At 41.7% G+C, this 18,578-nt stretch overlaps 2 protein-coding genes across 2 annotated transcripts; one reads left to right on the forward strand and one right to left on the reverse strand.

The window, feature by feature from the left end:
- Window positions 1–850: 850 nt before the first annotated feature.
- LOC147895250 (uncharacterized) lies at window positions 851–6,111 on the forward strand. Its single transcript, XM_087383288.1, has 2 exons — window positions 851–973; window positions 2,714–6,111. The coding sequence occupies exon 2, from the start codon at window positions 3,121–3,123 to the stop codon at window positions 4,960–4,962; it is 1,842 nt and encodes a 613-aa protein (XP_087239414.1). The 5' UTR covers window positions 851–973; window positions 2,714–3,120; the 3' UTR covers window positions 4,963–6,111.
- LOC147895251 (pentatricopeptide repeat-containing protein At1g11290, chloroplastic-like) lies at window positions 5,693–10,103 on the reverse strand. Its single transcript, XM_087383287.1, has 4 exons — window positions 9,851–10,103; window positions 9,505–9,704; window positions 6,627–9,341; window positions 5,693–5,770 (listed from the first exon to the last, which is right to left on the reverse strand). The coding sequence occupies exons 1-3, from the start codon at window positions 9,920–9,922 to the stop codon at window positions 6,797–6,799; spliced, it is 2,817 nt and encodes a 938-aa protein (XP_087239413.1). The 5' UTR covers window positions 9,923–10,103; the 3' UTR covers window positions 5,693–5,770; window positions 6,627–6,796.
- Window positions 10,104–18,578: the final 8,475 nt, after the last annotated feature.

Below are 18,578 nucleotides of genomic sequence, written 5' to 3' on the forward strand. Positions count from 1 at the left end.
GGCTGGGACAACCCCCGTAGTAGTGAGGTTGTCGATCCCCACGCCTCTATCAATGCAGGACGTATAAAATCTTAGTGAGCTTGCAGCTCCCCGCACCTATGTCAAAGCTAGGACTTACAAATCTTAGCGCTGTAGCCCTATGCCAATGGCTCCACCACTTTGAAGGATTGCTATGCTAGCATTCCAATGCCCAAGCACTCTCATTGGTCCAAAGAGGCGATCTTCTTTTCGATTGGCTCAAATAACCTAGAAAATCCTTATCAAGCACTCATTACGCACAAGTTTGAATAACAAGAGAGTACAAGTATTCGTGAGCACTGCCCTTAGTGGCTATTTTTAAAGTAGAATGAAATTGCACCGAAATAGAAACATATATGGCAAAGAGAGAGAACAGGAGCGAGTTGACACGTGGCAGCAAGGTGAGTAATAAGGTGGCAACATGTGACAAAAGTATTGGAGGGACACTTTTGAAAAAAAGTGTAAGGAGAGCCCTACCTGCAGATCAGTGTTAACAAAAGCCTTCATGGGGACGTGCTTTTTGCAATGCTGGCTTAGCATCTCACTACTAGTTCTAGTGTCGGACATTCTTCCTCAACCATTACACCAAGTGAAAATTATGCATTGTTCACAGAAAACATATCACAAAACTCGGAGTTTCAAGTCTTAAAAGGTTTTTCTCAAGAATTTGCAGAGTTTTAAGCTAAAATAAATTGCCTGTAGTTTTTACGAAGTTGAGAAAATGTGTTTTACATAAGAAACGAAAATGTTGCAGGGCGTGACGTTAAAAAATTTTTCTCCACCTCAATTAACATAAACTTTGCTCTTCAATTTAGATAAACTTCATTGCTCAATTGCTCTGAGCACTGCCCAGATGCCCTTCTTGCTTATTTTCAGCTCCAGTTGATGCAGCTCGAGGTTCTTATCGCCTCTACATTGTTTGCGCGTTTCTTGGTCTTCAGGGATTTGCCAAACAGTGAGTCGCCTCAGACCTTCAGCGATAATATGAATGAGAATAAACGAAAACTTGTAACTCCACTTCAGACACCACATTATCGCATCACATTTTGATTAACTTCCTGACAAGACGTATTCGCTGACCGCCCATAGACCCTTTTGAATTTTCTAGTGGAGGGGGCCAATGATAATCCCAAGAGCAGACCTCAGTGCCACTCTGGGCGGGGTGGGTTTATTGTCGTCACGGTGCTGAGGGTCTTAGTTAAAGGCCAGAGAAGCTACTTTCCTTTTTTTGAAGGCAAAGTTATTTAGCTTTCTGTGTGGCTTTATTTTAATGTAGAATATTTCTAGTTTTATTAGGGGCTCCACGTGGGAGCTGTAAATATATTCCATGTATAGAAACATATACTGTTTTCAAATTGATAAAAATGGAGGGAATCAAAGGTGATAATGGCAGCATCATTTTTACTGTCAGGTATGAACTTCAGATCTTCCCAAGGCCTTATAATTACCTTTTATTGAGGGATGAAGGATACTATTTGGGCAACCAGGTATCCATAACGTATGTGAATATCTACATGCGTCAATGATTTCAAATCTTCTAGGAGGTCCTCTGGATCCTTCTGTATATATCCAACGCTTTAATGAAGGAGACGTTATTCCATGGATTATGGACTGCCACGTATACCATTTGGAGATTGCAAATGCTGTCAACAAGACAAGCCTCTTAAAGAGATTATGCTGCAAGAGGTATCAGTTGATACACCTAGATAGGTAGATTGTTATAATGTCGTGAGTGCTTGTTATTGGCTAATTCAGCTGGTCTTACTGAATTGTGTTAGTGGTAGATTTACCAATTTTCTTGAATTGAACAGGAGATTAGTACATGTTCAAGATGGAACATAGGGTAATTACTAACAATGTTCATAATATGCATTTGATAACCACCAGTGTTCTGGATCGTACATGAGGAACCTTGAGCTATGATCTTGATATCAGAAAGAGATATCTTGGATTTTAATGCTCTCATTGATCAGAAGGATTGGTATATTTTACTTCATTCAAACTTCCGAGTTGGAAAGTTAAAGTGGAGTAGAGAAAAATTGAGATGTGCTTGATTTGTTTAATTGCTTGAGGATTTAAGATCCATTTTCAATACGTGGGTCTGATGTATTTTTAAAACCCTCGTGAAGTCTCAGTACACAGTATAGCTAATAGCCAGGTGGTAATTCCGTGTCGTAGTGGTATGGGACATGATGGCATGCAGTCATGTGTCTGTTTAGGTTTAGTCTATGATAGAGGTTATGTGCTTCTTGTGGAATGGAGGATCTTGATAGAAATAATCAACAATATCCAACATCATTAGAACGATGTCTACTTGATTTATGAGGACATAAAGGGGCAATTATGTTATGTCTTGAGCTAACACTTCTACTTAACTTGGGTTACATAGTAACCCAAACATAGTAGGTAATAGCTAGGGTGGTTAACCTTTGAAGGCTAACGGCTGTTGGTCTAACTTGGAAACAGGATCCACACTGAACTGGCATTTGAGCATAGTGGGTTGGTAATCTGTGATACGCCACTGGATGCCCATTCAGTTGCACCTGTGCTGTCTAGTTGACCACTTGTCCTCTCTTGAGGATAACATTGTTTTCTCTCGTGGTAGTATGCATGTTTTAGTGTATATCATTCTCTCCTGTCTCCCTGTCTTTTAGTTTTGTGACCACATACTGACACATATTGTTCTGTCTTGCAGTCAGTCTTGAACTGCAACCTTTGTCAACGCAAGGATACCTTTCTGCTGGCTGAAGCCTGATTTTTTATTCTTTGGTGATAAATGTCATTGTTTGCAGCTGTCAAGCCCCTTCGGCAGCACGAATGTGATCGCCCCTCCTTTAGAATGCAACATGCAAAGACTGCTATGACCTTTTTGATGAAATGTGAAGGAGTATCACTTGTCCAGCATGGAGTGTCCAAAGTAATGTGAGGTTGGGGCCATATCTGTGCTGTGAAGCCTTAAATGTTCAAAATTCCAAGGACGCTTTGAACCTTTGTCTCAATGAATGATCAGAGAGATGAAACAGTTTTTCATCATTTTGCAGTTCTGAGAGGGCATATTGGTGAACTTTGAAAAATGATCTTCTACAATCCCATTTTTCAACAATGACACAGGTAACACTGGGATCGACTACCCATTTTTTCTCAAAACTAAATGTTCATGCCATGTTGAATGCCTTGCAGCAACATAAAACTGAGCAGGCTTTGGAAGAGGCATTTGGTAACTTCTCTGGAAAGTTAAAAACATGTGACATTGTTGAAGTGTTGAGGCACCTCAAGGAGGCTCAGCTAGGGCTGTGGCTCTTCAAGTGGGCAGGGAAACAGAAAGATTACAAGCATGATACACCTGTCTATAATGTTCTTCTTGGGATCTTAGGATCTGCACGAAAATTTGATACTGCATTGAAGATCCTCAGACAAATGCAGTTGGAAAAATGCAGAATGAATAACTGGACGTTTACCACTCTGATTAAGAGCTATGGTAGGGCAGGCATGGCAGGAAGAGCAACTGAGATTTTGAATGTGATGCACAGATATGGTCATAAGGGTAGCATTTCTGTTTATGGTTGCCTGGTTGATGTGTTGATGAAAGCAGGTTCAATAGAGCAAGCTGAACATGTGTATGAGTTAATGCTGAAAAATGGCTTTAAACTTAATAATCATATGTTCAGTATTCTGCTGTATGGATATGGTCGAGGTGGTAATGTACAGCGTGTGTATGAGATCTATGCTAAAATGCTAGCAGCAGGTTGTTTTCCCGACAGAGTTACCAGGAACTCTCTTTTAGATGGCTTATGCAAGGGAGGGAAGGTGGATGAGGCCTACAAGATCTTTGAAGAATTATTCAAAGGTGGCTCTGTGGAGGCATTCAATATTTTGATAAATGGCTTCTGCATGGAGGGTAAAATGGAAAATTCCACTCGACTTTTGAAGGAAATGAGGTTGAACGGTAAAATGCCTGATATTGTCACGTATAACACATTGATCAATGGCTTCTGTAAATGTGGCAAAATGCATGATGCAGTTTCTCTGCTAGAAAAAATGCAGGCTGATAAAGTTATTCCTGACAGGAGAACGTATAATACACTAATTGATGGCTATTGTAGAGTAGGCAAGTTGGATAAGGCACTTCACTTGTTTCAACAGACGAGGAGACAGGGTTGCTCTCGTGACATTTATACATATACTGCTCTGATTCATGGGCTCTGCAAAGTCGGCAAGGCTGATGTAGCTAATGCATTGTTTGAAGAAATGAAGGCAAAGGGGTTCACAGTAGATGCTGCCATATACACTCTTCTTATTCAAAACCTGTTGACAATGGGGCAAATGGACAAAGCTTGTGCACTCTTTACAGATATGGTAAAGTTGAATTGCCAACCAGATGTGTTGACTTACACTGTACTCATTGACGGACTTTGCAAAGCTGCCAAAGTGGATAAGGCTGAGAAAGTCTTCAGGGCTATGTTGGAGAGAGGTCTGGCCCCAGACACTGTTACTTATAACACTTTGATTGATGGATTCTGTAAAAGCAGAAGGTTAGATAAGGCTCATCTGCTCTTTCAAGAAGTTTTGGCAGCTGGTTCACCTACCAATGCTGAATTGTATAATATTCTCATTCATAACTACAGTAAGATTGGGCTCCTGGAAGAGGTAAAGAGGTTGTTTGAGAGCATGGAAAAACAAGGTCACTCCCCAGATGCCTACACTTATACCAATCTAATAAATTGTCTCTGCAAGGTAGACAAAATAGGCGAAGCATACACAATTTTCAAAAAGATGGCTGAGCGTGGTCCAGCTCCTGATTCGGTAACATACACCGCTCTTATTAATGGTTTTTTGAGGGCAGGCAGGGATGGAGAAGCTAATATGCTCTTTAAGAAAATGAAGTCCTTGGGGTTAATACCTGATCCTTTCCTTATACGAGTTGTGGAAGGTCACCTTTATTAAAATGTATGCTGGTGGAAGCACTAAGCAGCGTAGAATGGGGATTTTGATTTTATTCTTTATTCTGGAAAGCTTGTTAACGCACATGACTCAATACATCTCCTACTATTATGGGTGCCCCGCATGGGGAAATTCAGTATGCATTTGTACTGAAGGTTTCTAAGCCTAAGCAGGGCCATCACGCTCAGCATTTTAAAGCAGAAAATTCAGAGGTTAGCGCGATATAGCAATGGAGAATATTGTGATAGAAAAAGTGTTCCCAACAATTATGGAAGGCAGTTACAACCGCTGTGGCTGGAAGCTGTGTCACAAAATGGCTCACGCACAGCAACATATGGATAAGATGACAGCGGGATGGATCCAGTGTCCCACCTCACATATTGTCCGTCCCCTCACAATAGATAGAACCGAAACGGAAGATGAAGCACTGAATAGGCACAGTTTAAGGGTGGAGGCAACACTTGTAGGGCCACCCTGAAGGGACCAGAAACTTATTCAAGAAGAAAATTTATGTGGTGACAGCTTCAGTGTGGTTACAAAGCTCCTGTAATTGAAGTCCAGAAGGAACTTATGGGCATCAATCACCACCTGTTACACCCCACATTTGTCACATGCAGTGGGTTTCAGGTACCCTGGCATTGCCGAACAGGCCACAAATCAATATATGAACACCTCATTGGACTAAGAGTCTTGTTTCCCACATGGTCAACCAGCAGGGAGATAAAGATGATCAGGGGATGTGTCATGCTCGTCTCATTACTCTCTCTGGCGAAAGTGGCAGAAACCTGGATGTTTGAGTGTGGATGCCAATCTGCACAAGCGCAATGTAAAAGCTGAACTGCACAGTTGGAGCTTGCTATAAATCTGAAACTAATTGGTATTATAAATAAAGAATAAAGAGAAGGGGAGAGAGAGAGAGAGAGAGAGAGAGAGAGAGAGAGAGAGAGCATCCATGACACAGCAGAAGTTGTGTGTGTGGCACACAGACACAAAGAGGCATGCATGCAAAGATAGATGTATATTTATATCTATCTGTACGCATGCATACATCCATCTTTCTCTTTTTGTGTGTGTCTGTGTTGTCTATTTAAAGATTCTAGCATGGAACAATTGACACCATCTTGCCTTGACTCTAGATCAATGAGGGTCCTATTGGATCCGATGTAGTGCCTCTTGTCAAATCTCGTCTTGGTTTCATGTTGTTGTTCTTGTTAGTCAATACGTTAGTTACATTCTCCCCATAATGTAAGCACATTATTTAACTTGTAGTCCAAGTTCCTTTATGCTTTGTTATTTGTGAACTCCTTTGATTCCATAGTTTAAAGCTTTTGTCCTTTTTCACATTGAGATGATAGCCCTTGAAGCATTATCTTTTATGCATAAGCTCCTATCAAAGTTCAATCAGTTCTAAATTCAAACTACATATAAATGATATGTCAAACTACCAATAATTGGACTTTTTGTTGTGGACAATTATTTATCTGAATCAAGCAAGCACATGCACACAAATGTACATAATGAGAAGACACCATTCTCTAGTCGGTGCAAGCAGTCATGCAGACTCCACGAAATTCACGAGTCAGCTAGGAGTACCGAGCAGTTAGGCACCGTCAACAAAGCAGTCCTAACTGGCAAGTAGGTAGAATTCGAGTAGCTGAAGAGCTAACCTTGCATTGTAAGAAGCTGGGCTTACATTCATTTGTGATATAGCTCAGCTTTCTGAATGTTTTTGACATGATCCAACTGGGCTCACAGCAGTCATGGTGACATGTTTCAAACCTGGTTTTCATCTCCAGTGTTCCTATCTTACACTGTACTGCCTTTAACTAAAATTTTGTTAGTACGTATCTTTACAAGAGCAGTCCCCTTCCTTGAAGTGATGAGTCCGGTATGCATCTATTATTACAATCTCTCGCATTTCAATTTTGGATATTATCTTGGTGGCCATGTGGCAATCCGCACATACTCTAAGATTCTTTGCAACTCGAAGGGTCGTACCTCTAGGAGTGCAAATGAGCCCAAAAGTTATGGCCAATTTCTCACAATGTCCACACAATGTATTTTCCTTATCCTCATCTGAGACTGGACTGATGACCAAGTCCAAACGTGGCATGTACCCTTCCTCTGCCATTCGGATGCTCAATGACTTCAGCTTTGCATAGATATCATCACTTCGTGGGTGTGTTTTATCTCCCACAGTAAAATCGTGCACCTTATGATCGACTTCGATAAAAGCCCTTGCAGGCTTCTTCCATCCATTCGCACATCTTCTCAGCTCTTCTACTTTCTCTGCATCCTGTTGCATGCCAGCATGAGCATAGATGTTTGACATAAGAACATATCCAGCTGCATTTCTACGATCCATGGTGACAAATTGATCGAAGCATCGCTTTCCTATATCAACATTCCCATATGTTCGGCAGGAACTGAGCAGAGATGTCCACTTCATTATATTAGGTGCAAACGGAACAGTCTCAAGTAAGTCTTCAGCCTCCTCTAAGCATCCTGCATGACCAAAAAGGTCAACCATGGAGTCATAATGTTCAAATGTCGGTGCAATGCCATGATTTTCTCTCATTGACTTGAAGTGGAGACAGCCTTTGTCAACCAACCCCGCATGACTGCATGCCGAGAGAAGACATATGAATGTCACATCATTTGGCTTCCACCCAGCTTGTTGCATGTCCTCAAAATAATTGACCGCAAGCTGATAATTGTTATGCTGGGCAAAAGCTGCAATCATTGCATTCCAAGTTACAACATCACGCTTAGATGACTTGTCAAAGATCATGCGTGCATCCTCCAAGGTGCCACATTCATTATACATGTCAATAAGGGTTGTGCTTATAAATACATCAGACTCCAAACCATTTTCAATAATGTGCACATGAACCTGTTCACCCTGTTCTAAAGCAGACAGGTTGGAACATGCTTGCAAGACACTCACGTATGTGGCCTGGTCTGGTTCTATGCCCTCTTTTTGCATCAGATTGAAAAGTTCCAAAGCCTCTTGTCCATGTCCATGCTGGGCATACCCTGAAATCATTGCATTCCATGATACAATTCCACGCATTGGCAATCCATTGAACACTGTTCGTGCATCCTGCAAGCACTCACATTTGTTGTACATGTCAATAAGACTGCTACTAACAAACAGGTCCATCTCGTATCCACTCTCAGTGATCTGATTATGAATGTGCTTGCCCGGTTCCAAAGCTGCAATGCTGGAACAGGCTTTCAGAATGCAAACAAAGGTGGCCTGGTCTGGCTCAATGCTCTCCTGCAGCATTGTCTTAAAGAGTTCAAGCGCTTCCCAACATTGCCCATGTTGAGTGTATCCTGCTATCAGCACACTCCACGTAACTACATCTCGCTTTGGCAATCTTTCAAACACTATGACTGCATCTCCAAGCCTTCCACATTTTCCATACATGTCGATAAGTGTGTTGCCAACTGACATATCTAACTCGAAACCTCTTTCTAAAATGTGAGAATGAACCCACTTGCCCTGTTTTGATGCTTCCCCCACCTTGGAACATGCTTTCAGAATGAATATAAACGTAGCCACATTTGGCTCCATGCCCTCTTGTTGCATATTTTTAAGCTGTAGGAGAGCTGGCTTGCTCACCAGATTGCTCATGGAATGATTTGGTTCCATGCTATCCTGCTGCATTTGCTTAAAAAGTTCGAGAGCCTCGTGACCATGCCCATGATTAGCATAACCTCCAATTAACGCATTCCATGTGACCACATCTTGCCTTGGCAATTTATGAAAAACTGTATCGGCATCCTGGATGCTCCCACATTTGGCGTACATATCAACCAGACAATTGCCTACAGTTGCATCCGAGTCCAACCCACTTTGAATCGTATGCGCATGAATCCGTTTACCATTTGTCAAAGCTGCAGTTGCAGCACATGCTTTGAGAACTGCAACAAAAACATAGCCATCTGGTTCGACAGTTGAATTCAGCATCTGATCATAGAGTTCAAGAGCTTGATAAGCTTCCCCTAGCTTGGCATGCGCTGATATAATGGCACTCCATGAAAATACAGTAGGATTAGATACTTTGCTGAAAATTTGTTTCGCTTCCGACAGACTCTCAAGGGCAGCAAACATGCGGATAAGGTGTGTCATAAGAAACGCGTCTGAATCGACCCCACTTCTTACAAGGCGGCGATGTACTTCCCTTGCTGCTACAACATCTTTCTCTTCGATACATCTTTGCAAAAGATGAAAGAAGACACTCGTGGATATCTGCATTCCTTGGTGACTCATAGAATCCACAGCGTAAAGTGCCTCCCTCAGCCGTCCCTCGTAACATGATTTAAGGAAACCAACGGACACATAAGAGCCGAGAAAACCATCATTCCTTCTTGCCCTGCATTATTGAGAGAAAAACAAGATGGACAACAGTCACGATCCAAAGATGCTTGACACAAAGCTTAATCTCCATGTCACCAAGTTTCCTTGCAGTTGGAAGCATGTTCCCCCCTAAAACCGAGCCTATCCAGTTGTTCGAGAATTCGTGCTTAAAGGAACACCTGAGGCAGTTTACATTTGACGCTCCACAATTCTCATTAGAACCTTGTGGCATGGCTGCCCTTACTCCACGATAAGCTCCTGCTTCACCTTGCTTCAAAGTGGATGGCTCAGACTCCAACCAAGGAGGATTCCATCGCCCATCATTCCGCATGGCCTCCTTTGCGGCACGTTGCATCAATTCTGGGAAGCTTGAATTTCCCTGCAAAAGGACAACGATGCTAAGCTGGGTTTCAGCTATCTTTTGAACGACATTGAGCGTAACGAAAGGCGCACGATGATCTCTGCGTTTCAAGCCTCGCATAGTGTCATGTCATAAAAATCATGAAGCGAGCAAGGGAGAATCACCTTCTTTAGCTTGTCGTCGCAAAAGAGAGAAGCGACTGCAGAAAGGGTGCAGCAGAATTCTTGGGCTGCCATTGCCAGCTGATCTATACCTTGATGCTTCTATATCTTCATGCTTCTTGGGCTGCCATTGCGAGCTGATCTAGACCTTCATGACGGCATTGAACTATACCTTCATGCTTCTTCTATCTTCCTCCAGATGACATGCGTCCAAGCTAGTAGCTCTGAACACGAGACGGATATGGCTGATACTCTGAGCTCTACTGCGCAGCGCAATGAATGCTTGAAAATGGTTCCCTTGAGGATAATGCATGCAAGCAAAGCTCGTGGAGTAGATGACGTGCAGTAGAGTGGCCTAGTGACTACTTGATGACGTGTCAACGCCGGATTGGCGCTCGACGATGGCATGCCAATTATGCAACACGAAAATGGGTGTCCTCCTCACCTGTGTGGGGAAGGGTATACTGAAGGACTCCTCTCGGGATCTCAGAGAAGATTCATAGGCATTTTTTACACGTGCCATAGCTCAAGTGGTTGTGTGGCTTCATTGTGCCACGTCTTCCAAGGTAGGCCATTTGAATGCAAATTCAACTTGTTTTTCCTCAGGGCAGGGCTTTAAATTCCTATCACGAATGAGAACAAATCTCACCAGACACATGCCCCTGGCGTACACTAGTGTGGCCAAACATGAAGCAGAGCGACTCTGAGTTGACACTTCATATGAGATCTTTTGATTCGAGCATCCGGTGCCGGTTCATGGATTTCAGCGTGGTCAACGGAGGACCTACGGGCTCGAGGCAAGTCCACATGTCGAGGTCTGTTAGGACCCTGGTATCTTCTCCGCTCCCTACTATTTGATGCAGTCCACACTTGAGGTGGCATCAAATACATAAGGTCGGTGTACGTGCCTACATAGAATGTCAGCTCTCAAAACAAAACAATGAAAAATGGAGATTACTAGTGATTATAATTGCTATTCGTTGGCCTATTCACCCTAGCAATTAAGGAAGAAAGCCAACTAAGCTTTCTAATGAACGGGTGCTTTTTTTTTTGGGGCCTTGGGAGGGAACGGGGGTGAGGGGGGTGCATATAGATTCCTTAACTTCAAAAAAATAAATAAGTAATTAATTAAAGGAGTGTGCTCTTGTAAGCTTAAAGTTGATTTTAGGCTTGTTAGTCAACTAGGTTTGTTTGAAGCCTGAGCTCCCAACTAGCGGCATGCCTTCAAAATTTAACACACACTCCTTTGCTCCAAGGATGATCTTCTACTGAGCCTACTCAAACTTCCTTATCTCATCCTCTTACATAAATCTTAGGTTTGTTAGTCAACTAGGTTTGTTTGAAGCCTGAGCTCCCAACTAGCGGCAGGCCTTCAAAATTTAACACACACTCCTTTGCTGCAAGGATGATCTTCTACTTAGCCTGCTCAAACTTCCTTATCTCATCCTCTTACTTTTAGATGCATCTCACATAAATCTTATCTTTCTTGTTTGGCTATGCAATTTGCTTACTCGGTTGTGTATGTTTTACAAGACAACACTAAATAATGTACATTTTGCTATTGTATATTTTTCAGTGCGTTAGCATTGTTGCTTGATGGGTGATTCTTTGCAACTTTGGATACATAATATTAACTCTCATGGCTATCAATTTACGTCTATCGTTGGTCTTCTTCTGTACTATCTTCGCTCTTGTTTTGCTTATGAAGCTTATTTGTAGATAGGAAACAAAAGGGAATTTTGTAAATAATCTCAAAGGATGGGTGCAATCTAACAATTGCCAAAAGTGGATGTTTGAAAACCATGTCAATTTGTTCACAATTTTGCAACCTATATTCTTTTTGTTTTCAAGATTTTTTACCTTTCAATGTGACCAATTGCACTTCATTTGGACATCTAAGTGCTGATTGAGGATTTTTGGAAGTTTTAGGATCCTTACAACTGGAATTGTATCATGAAATAAAGACTTACAAGCTAGGAGGAAAATGTCCCAACCTTATATAGGCTTGACTCATAACATGGGACATAAACCTCAATATAAAACCACCTAGATAGGTGATAGCTTTAATCACAGGAATAAGTCTTGAAAAAGTAATGTGTTGGAGAACCACTTATCTTTTAGGGGTAACTTGAGATTCTAGGAACTTGTAGGGTAACTCTACAGTCACTTGGCTCTAGGTTTGCATGCATTCTAATTCGGATTGAAGAGAGTGTATCTATGTTAAATCTCTTAACATCATCTTAACATAACTAGATCTATATTGCCCAACAAATCCAAGCCTTTTCAATTGTGTGAATGCAATAGAGGAAGCTTTTCCATGTAATTTAATTTTATTACTATATCTATCAACTCTAACCTTACATAAAGGAGACATAAAGCTAAGTCACTGTAGCAAACACGAGTATTTTTTAATGCTGTTTTTTTATGCTTAATTTGAAAAAACGATAGGCATCAATATAAGCTTCAATAAATTTCTTGTAAGTTAGCATCAATGTTACCATCAAAATGATCATCAATATGAAGCGATGGTGTTACGGTTAGTATTGTACTATGTTTATGCATTCATGCGGGCTTTGTATTTGTGCACATTTCTGCCATTAAGGCTCTAGCGCAGTTCATGGGTTTTCATTGTTTCATCTTCGTTGTTCTATATTTACTTGTAGTGCTTCAATGGAAGTCCTAGAGTTGAAAATTCGCACAAAATTTGATGCAAATAGGGAAAGAGAACACAAACTAACATATCTTACAAAGATATTAAAGGTAAACCATACCCCTCATAAATCCTCAATACATATTTAAAAAATACATTTTGATCTACTAGGGAGCTCATAATTTCAGAGAAAATTTAAAATCAAAATTATACACTTCAGTACTTATCAATCCCGACATCAGAATACTACAAAATACTATAGAGGTAGATTAGAGAGAACAATCAGAACTCAAAAACATAGTATGATAAAGTGCATTGATGCATAGATCTCCTTCACAGAGTATGTGCTACAATTACATATCTACATATGCATGACTACCTCTATTTGATACTCAAAGAGCTACAACCATATATATGGACCTAGCCATAACTCATGATTCTATCCATGACTGATGACCTTCATATCTGTGTGACTAATGGCTTTCCATATCCCTATGTCTCATGACTTTCCAATTCCCTTGTAATCTAGACTACGACTAAGCACAGGCTTTACACCTAGCACACCCTCTGTGTAGGATTTTAAAAGTTCTATACCTTAACCCACTTGCTTCCCTTGCCAAAACATAATATAATCACGCCAATGTTGTACACATAGCATGTAGATGTGATACCATGCTACATCTAACAATATGAATATATAAGACCATGCATCAAGTATCAAATCCAGACTCCAAGCACATGGAGTGATCCATTTCAAACCACCATATGAGAACTAGAATGAAGCTTGCATCATAGGCTGAAAATGGTCTATCATCATCTAGGTATGTTGATGTCAATCCTCCATCATCAAGCACATTTAACAAAAATGGCACACCACCAAGAAAATGTGTCCAGGAAGTAAAAGTACAGGCCATAAGACCATATCTATTTTTTAGTCAAACCATCAAAGTGAATCATAACTGTAATGTTCATACAAAGGTGAAAGTCAAGTTCAAGATGGGTAGACTAGGACCACTACTTGCAACTTTCCTTTCTTCATAGGAATGGGGATCAAGAATTAGAGCAAAAAATCTAGACTGTAAGATAGCCCTGCATAGTTCTCCTTTCCATCATTTTGTAGGCTCATTTGTTCAAAAGTGAGACTTCCAATGTTGGGATTTTTCCCTCATAGAAAAGCTTTTTCCAACACTTTGTAATATAACATCTTAGCTAGGAGATTGAACAAAAAGGCCTAGATGGGTTTTCATGGAACAGTCACTGTCAAGGGGTCTGAGTTTTGGGTAGGTAGAATTGACAGGCTATATGTCTCTGAAGAAGGGTGGTGGCTATGTGCTCCTTTTGGTGGGTATTAGATTTTATCATCTATGCTATTAGACCACTTGCCTATCTACTCTTTGACATTCACCTCGAGTAGACCCTTGGATGTGCCCTTTATATTTGATCATGGTTTACTTATTTTTAAGCCATTTTGCAGGAGGATATGAAATACTTGGAGTGATGTAGTGGTCAGGGTGGAAGACCCATGTATGAGATGGGATAAGGCAATTCGAGTTGTCCTCTAGGTGGCTTGAGGCTAGATTAAAGCTCAAAGGGAACGTAGAAATCTTTGAGAAAGAGGTTTTACTATATGCCAGGTTAGCTCTAAAGACCTCTCTATATATATGCCCTCGTGACCAGAATGTGGGGACTTTATTGGTAGAAACATAGGCTGCATTGCAGGTCAGAGAGCTTGAGGCAGCAAAGGCCACTCAAGTAAAGTGCCAACAACTGTGACTACCGGTGGGGGACTGCCCCTCCATAATCTTTTTGCAATCTGTCCAAAAAAAGCATGTTAGGGAAAGAGTTGATCCAACAAGGCAATCTAGTCACTCAGTTATGGCATGTAGCAAAAGTGTTTCGATCTGAAGCTTAGTGCTATAGTGGGGGATGCTAGAGTGCATGACCCAAAGTGGGAGGAGGGTCTTTGGGATCTGATGGAAGATGTGCAAGTGTGGGTTTTGAATTATCAGAGAACTGTACTAGGCCATCCATTCACAGAAAATGAGCTATGGGAGGCTGTATTTGCAATAGAGAACGAGAAGTCTCCAGCTCCAGATGGATTTACGATAATTTTTTCTGTCCTTCTGGGATATACTTAAAGGTGACCTCACAGACATGGCAAATCATGCTATGGTGAGGGGTGTCTGACTGAAGATGTGAATGCCAGATTAGTGAAACTCTTTCCGAAATGGCGGGAATGTCTACAGGTGGGTGATTGGAGACCAATCACTATGCTTAACACTTCTTATAAAGCATTGGCTAAAGCACTGGCACTCAAGATCCATGACCCAAATTTTCAGCCCTTGGAGCACTCTATCCACATCAACTATGCGGTCTTCTTTGGCCCCGCATCATTCGATAAAGATTACAGTTCTATTGCAGCGTAAGTTCTTTTGGGTTGGTGACACTCTCGTATGTCACAACATACCGGATCACATCTCCATAGCTACATCGATGCCTCACGTCCGGATGCCTCTTCTATAGAGCAGGTGCACAGTCCATGGCGACTTATGACAAGTTCAGCTTTGACATGTTCAGCATGCAGCCATATACATTGTCATTCACACAATCATTATTCGATTGACCAGTCTTTGATCCAGGTGGACTTTACTTTCTGTATATTTCCTTCCTCTCCCGTTCAGCCTGTTTTTTGGCTTTTGTTCCCAAAGGTGAAGGATGACCCACAACTTAAGAGGGGGAAATCCACATTATGTACAAGTTCATAAGTTGTACTCATTGTACATGCTTCCGCTACGTGATCACTATGCTCACACATGCACATACTACTCTGATTTATTTCAGTTTTGGATGATATCATATGCACCAAACAAAATCCACAAACAGGTCTTGTACATGCACCCTCTACTTACCCAGTGCAATTTAAGAGGGGGTGTTGAGGATGGTGTAAATTGCACCATCTACATAGGGCATTAGGGGAAAACCCTAACCCTAAGGGATTCCCATGTATATCATGTTCAATACAACTTAGTGTACAGGTAGCTATATCGTGTGCACTCCTCTCTCTCTCCCTCCCTCACTTCCGCTATCAAGTGGGACATGTCGAGATGTGTGGTGGAGTTAAAAATGACTATGGCTATACCGAATTCTTCCTCGGTTAGTTGTGTGGGGTACGCAACATACTTGGTCTCAAAGTGGTGAAGCCTTGTTTGAGCATTTGTTGCATAGCCTCCAACACTTTATTGTACAATATGAGTATTCTTGACGGGTGATACTAAAAGACGTTATTGCATAGGAGATAATTTTGAGTTCTTTCAACCTCCTCTCGGCCACGCCACCCGAGGCCTTTGGCCATGGAATGTGGACTACAAGCCCACTATGGGAGGGTGCTGAATTTGGTAAACTCTAATATCTTGGCTTGCATGGGAAGAAGTATAGATTCTTGCATACATCAACACCAACTCCTATAATTGAGGATAATTGGATGAAGAGGGACGTGTCTATCAATGTCCATGGAATTGGAGGTCGATGCTAAAGATTGCCAAAACGGGGTGTGCATGCTTAGAGTGGCAGCGGAAGACATCTAGGATATAACTAGGGGGAACTGGGTTGGTAATATCTAAGTGGTATTGTGCAAAGGAAGTTTAAGAATGTTAAAGTGGAAGTAGAAGTTGTCTTCTCTTGTGCGGGGTTCTAAGTCAAGTGTGCTAAGGTTGACGAAGGCTTGCAAAATGTGGTCATACTCCTCTTCTTGCTAGCTCTCTATCTCTGGTTCTTCTTGGGACTAGTACCTGGCTGCTTCTAGCTAGTGATAAGCTGATTCTATTTCTCATGTTGGCCATCGTGGTCATTGTGCAAAGCTTCTATTTGGCATTGTTGAGTGGTGTGGCCCCTTTTGACATTTGTCCAATACTGCTCGAAGCTTTCTTCCACCTTTGTACAAATTTTCCCCAACTTGTCAACGCATTCCTTTTCTGCCATTACTATTGCTACCATTACTATTGTTACTGGCAGCTCTTCCTACCATTACTATTGCTATAGGTGTTTCAAGATGGTCCCAATAGGAGGGGTGACCAATTGATGGCTATTGGTATCAGCCTAAGAGATAGAAGGAAGATGTGCAAGTCTAGTGTAGCAGCTATTGCCTTTTCCTTGGCCTGTTTTGCCATGTGTTCTTCCCACTCTGCTATAGCTTTAGCTATTTCTTGCTTCCTTTGATATTGTGCCCGCTCTTCCACTATGGAGATCGGAGGGACTACTATCAGTGCTGCCTAGATGTGGTGTGGGTTGTGCTCCATGGCTCTATGTTGGTTTGCAAGCCATTTCTTTTCCAGGATATGTGCAATCAATGGCATGAAGATTCGTTTCATCGTCTTATGTGCCTGTCGGTGGAGCTCTTTGCAGAAATAGTCGGCCCAATCTTGTACTGTACAAGGTCTGATAATCATAGTAGAAGATTAGGCACGATTACGTTATGGTGGTCCACCATGTCCACCTTTGTAAGGAAGCAAAGGATGTGTGCCGGCTTGATGTACATCAGGTTCTTGATGTCATCAAACGGCACTCCGCCCTTGTGCCTCTACAACCATCCCAATCAATGACTTGTGTGAGCTTAATTTCTAAGCCTTGCACTTTCACGAATGGTCTATCATTAAAAATCATTAAAAAGTAACCAAAGAATGCCCAAATGGCGTTAATGTTGAGTTGGAAATGGTGGTCTTCCCCTCGTCATCCACCAAAAAAGTGTTTCTGGTGTCATTTTTAAAGTTGTCAACAAATTGTGCCACCAGCTTGAATCCAATTGGTAGTGAAGTCGGTCCACCATGGGCATAAGCTTAGTTGCCTCCAAATACAATAGGACTTCTAGATCATGTAGGTCTCAATAACCCTGGTAGTATGATAGAATAGACAAGAGTCAAGATTAGGCTTGTAATGGAATAGTGAGTGGACTACGCTTCCAACCCTTGTTGTCTAAGGGGTGACCTATTGCCAAGTGCTCATTGCATGCTCAGTGTAGAGAGGTGCTACTACAATTGTTGTCTTCCTTCTCTTAGTCGGCCTTGTTGTAGATTGTTGGCTCGACTCTTGCAAATGTGACTGGGTCTCAAGCTCAAGATTGCGCTCCTCTTCTGTAGTGGGACTCAACGAGGGAAGAGAGGTAGATTGATTGATAGATAAAACTAGAGTGGTGGAAGAAGGGGGAGTTGCAGCAGCAATAAGTGGAGTGGTAGAAGGGGTGGTAAGGTTGGTAGAAAGAGTGGCAAGGCTAGCCATGCCAACATAGAAGGTCATGAACCCCATCCGATCAAATGAGTAATATATCAGAAAAAGGTCACTAAGAGAGTCGTCAGAGCTTTTGGAGCCAGAGTTCATAAAGTTATGATGATAGATATTAGTTGTTATAAAAAGCTTGGAGATTTCTAGAGAAAATTTGCAAGAACTTGGTTAAAACTGCTAATGCAATGTATTTGGGCCAAGGGGGTCTATTTAAATGGATTTCTATTTTAGCATGTTCTGCATTAGCTATTTTAGTGTGCACTGAAATAGTTAGAGTGCTGAATTACTAACCCCACATGTATGAGTTGTGGTCGGCCATTCAGGGAAGGAAAGTGGCTGAAAAATGGCTCAAGGCCACGAGCCATTCTTCCCGGAATGGCCTCTGGCCATGTCCTATACATGACCTGACCGATGCCAAAAGTGGTGGATGTGGGGAGGTGAGAAGTTAGAACAATGGGTTTGGCATTCCTTGGATCTTGGTTTTTGGTCCTCATTCTATGCATGCTACTCTTGTCAATTGTCCAAGCAGCACAAGATGATCAGATTACTAGGCACATTCTGTAGACATGACCATTAATACTTCCTTCCCGTCAAGACTTTTAGGCAGTTTCATGAAGGTCGGCTTGCCTTTCTTATGTCCCTGCTTTACCCTTAAGAGAGCAGAGAGTTCTTGGAGATTGTCGCAAACATTGGAGGCTCGGATTTTGACAGGGAGGGAGCGGACAGCGCTTGAGTTGGCCGAGAGAGAGATGTTGAAAGCAGCAAAGAAACAGATGAAGATCTTAGTAAGCTACACTATCTTGACAG

This window comes from Dipteris shenzhenensis, chromosome 13 (genome assembly GCF_047967505.1).
Source record: "Dipteris shenzhenensis isolate YYH24624 ecotype China chromosome 13, Dip_SZ_1.0, whole genome shotgun sequence".
Lineage (NCBI taxonomy): Eukaryota > Viridiplantae > Streptophyta > Polypodiopsida > Gleicheniales > Dipteridaceae > Dipteris > Dipteris shenzhenensis.

Bases quoted from the DNA above. Each gene is read 5' to 3' on its own strand.
- LOC147895251 (XM_087383287.1), bottom strand. From the start codon at position 9,922: ATGGCAGCCCAAGAATTCTGCTGCACCCTTTCTGCAGTCGCTTCTCTC. The intron at 9,705-9,850 runs GTGATTCTCCCT...GTCCTTTTGCAG, and splicing joins GCGACGACAAGCTAAAGAAG to GGAAATTCAAGCTTCCCAGA. The intron at 9,342-9,504 runs GTGTTCCTTTAA...TCAATAATGCAG, and splicing joins TCAAATGTAAACTGCCTCAG to GGCAAGAAGGAATGATGGTT.
- LOC147895250 (XM_087383288.1), top strand. From the start codon at position 3,121: ATGACACAGGTAACACTGGGATCGACTACCCATTTTTTCTCAAAACTA.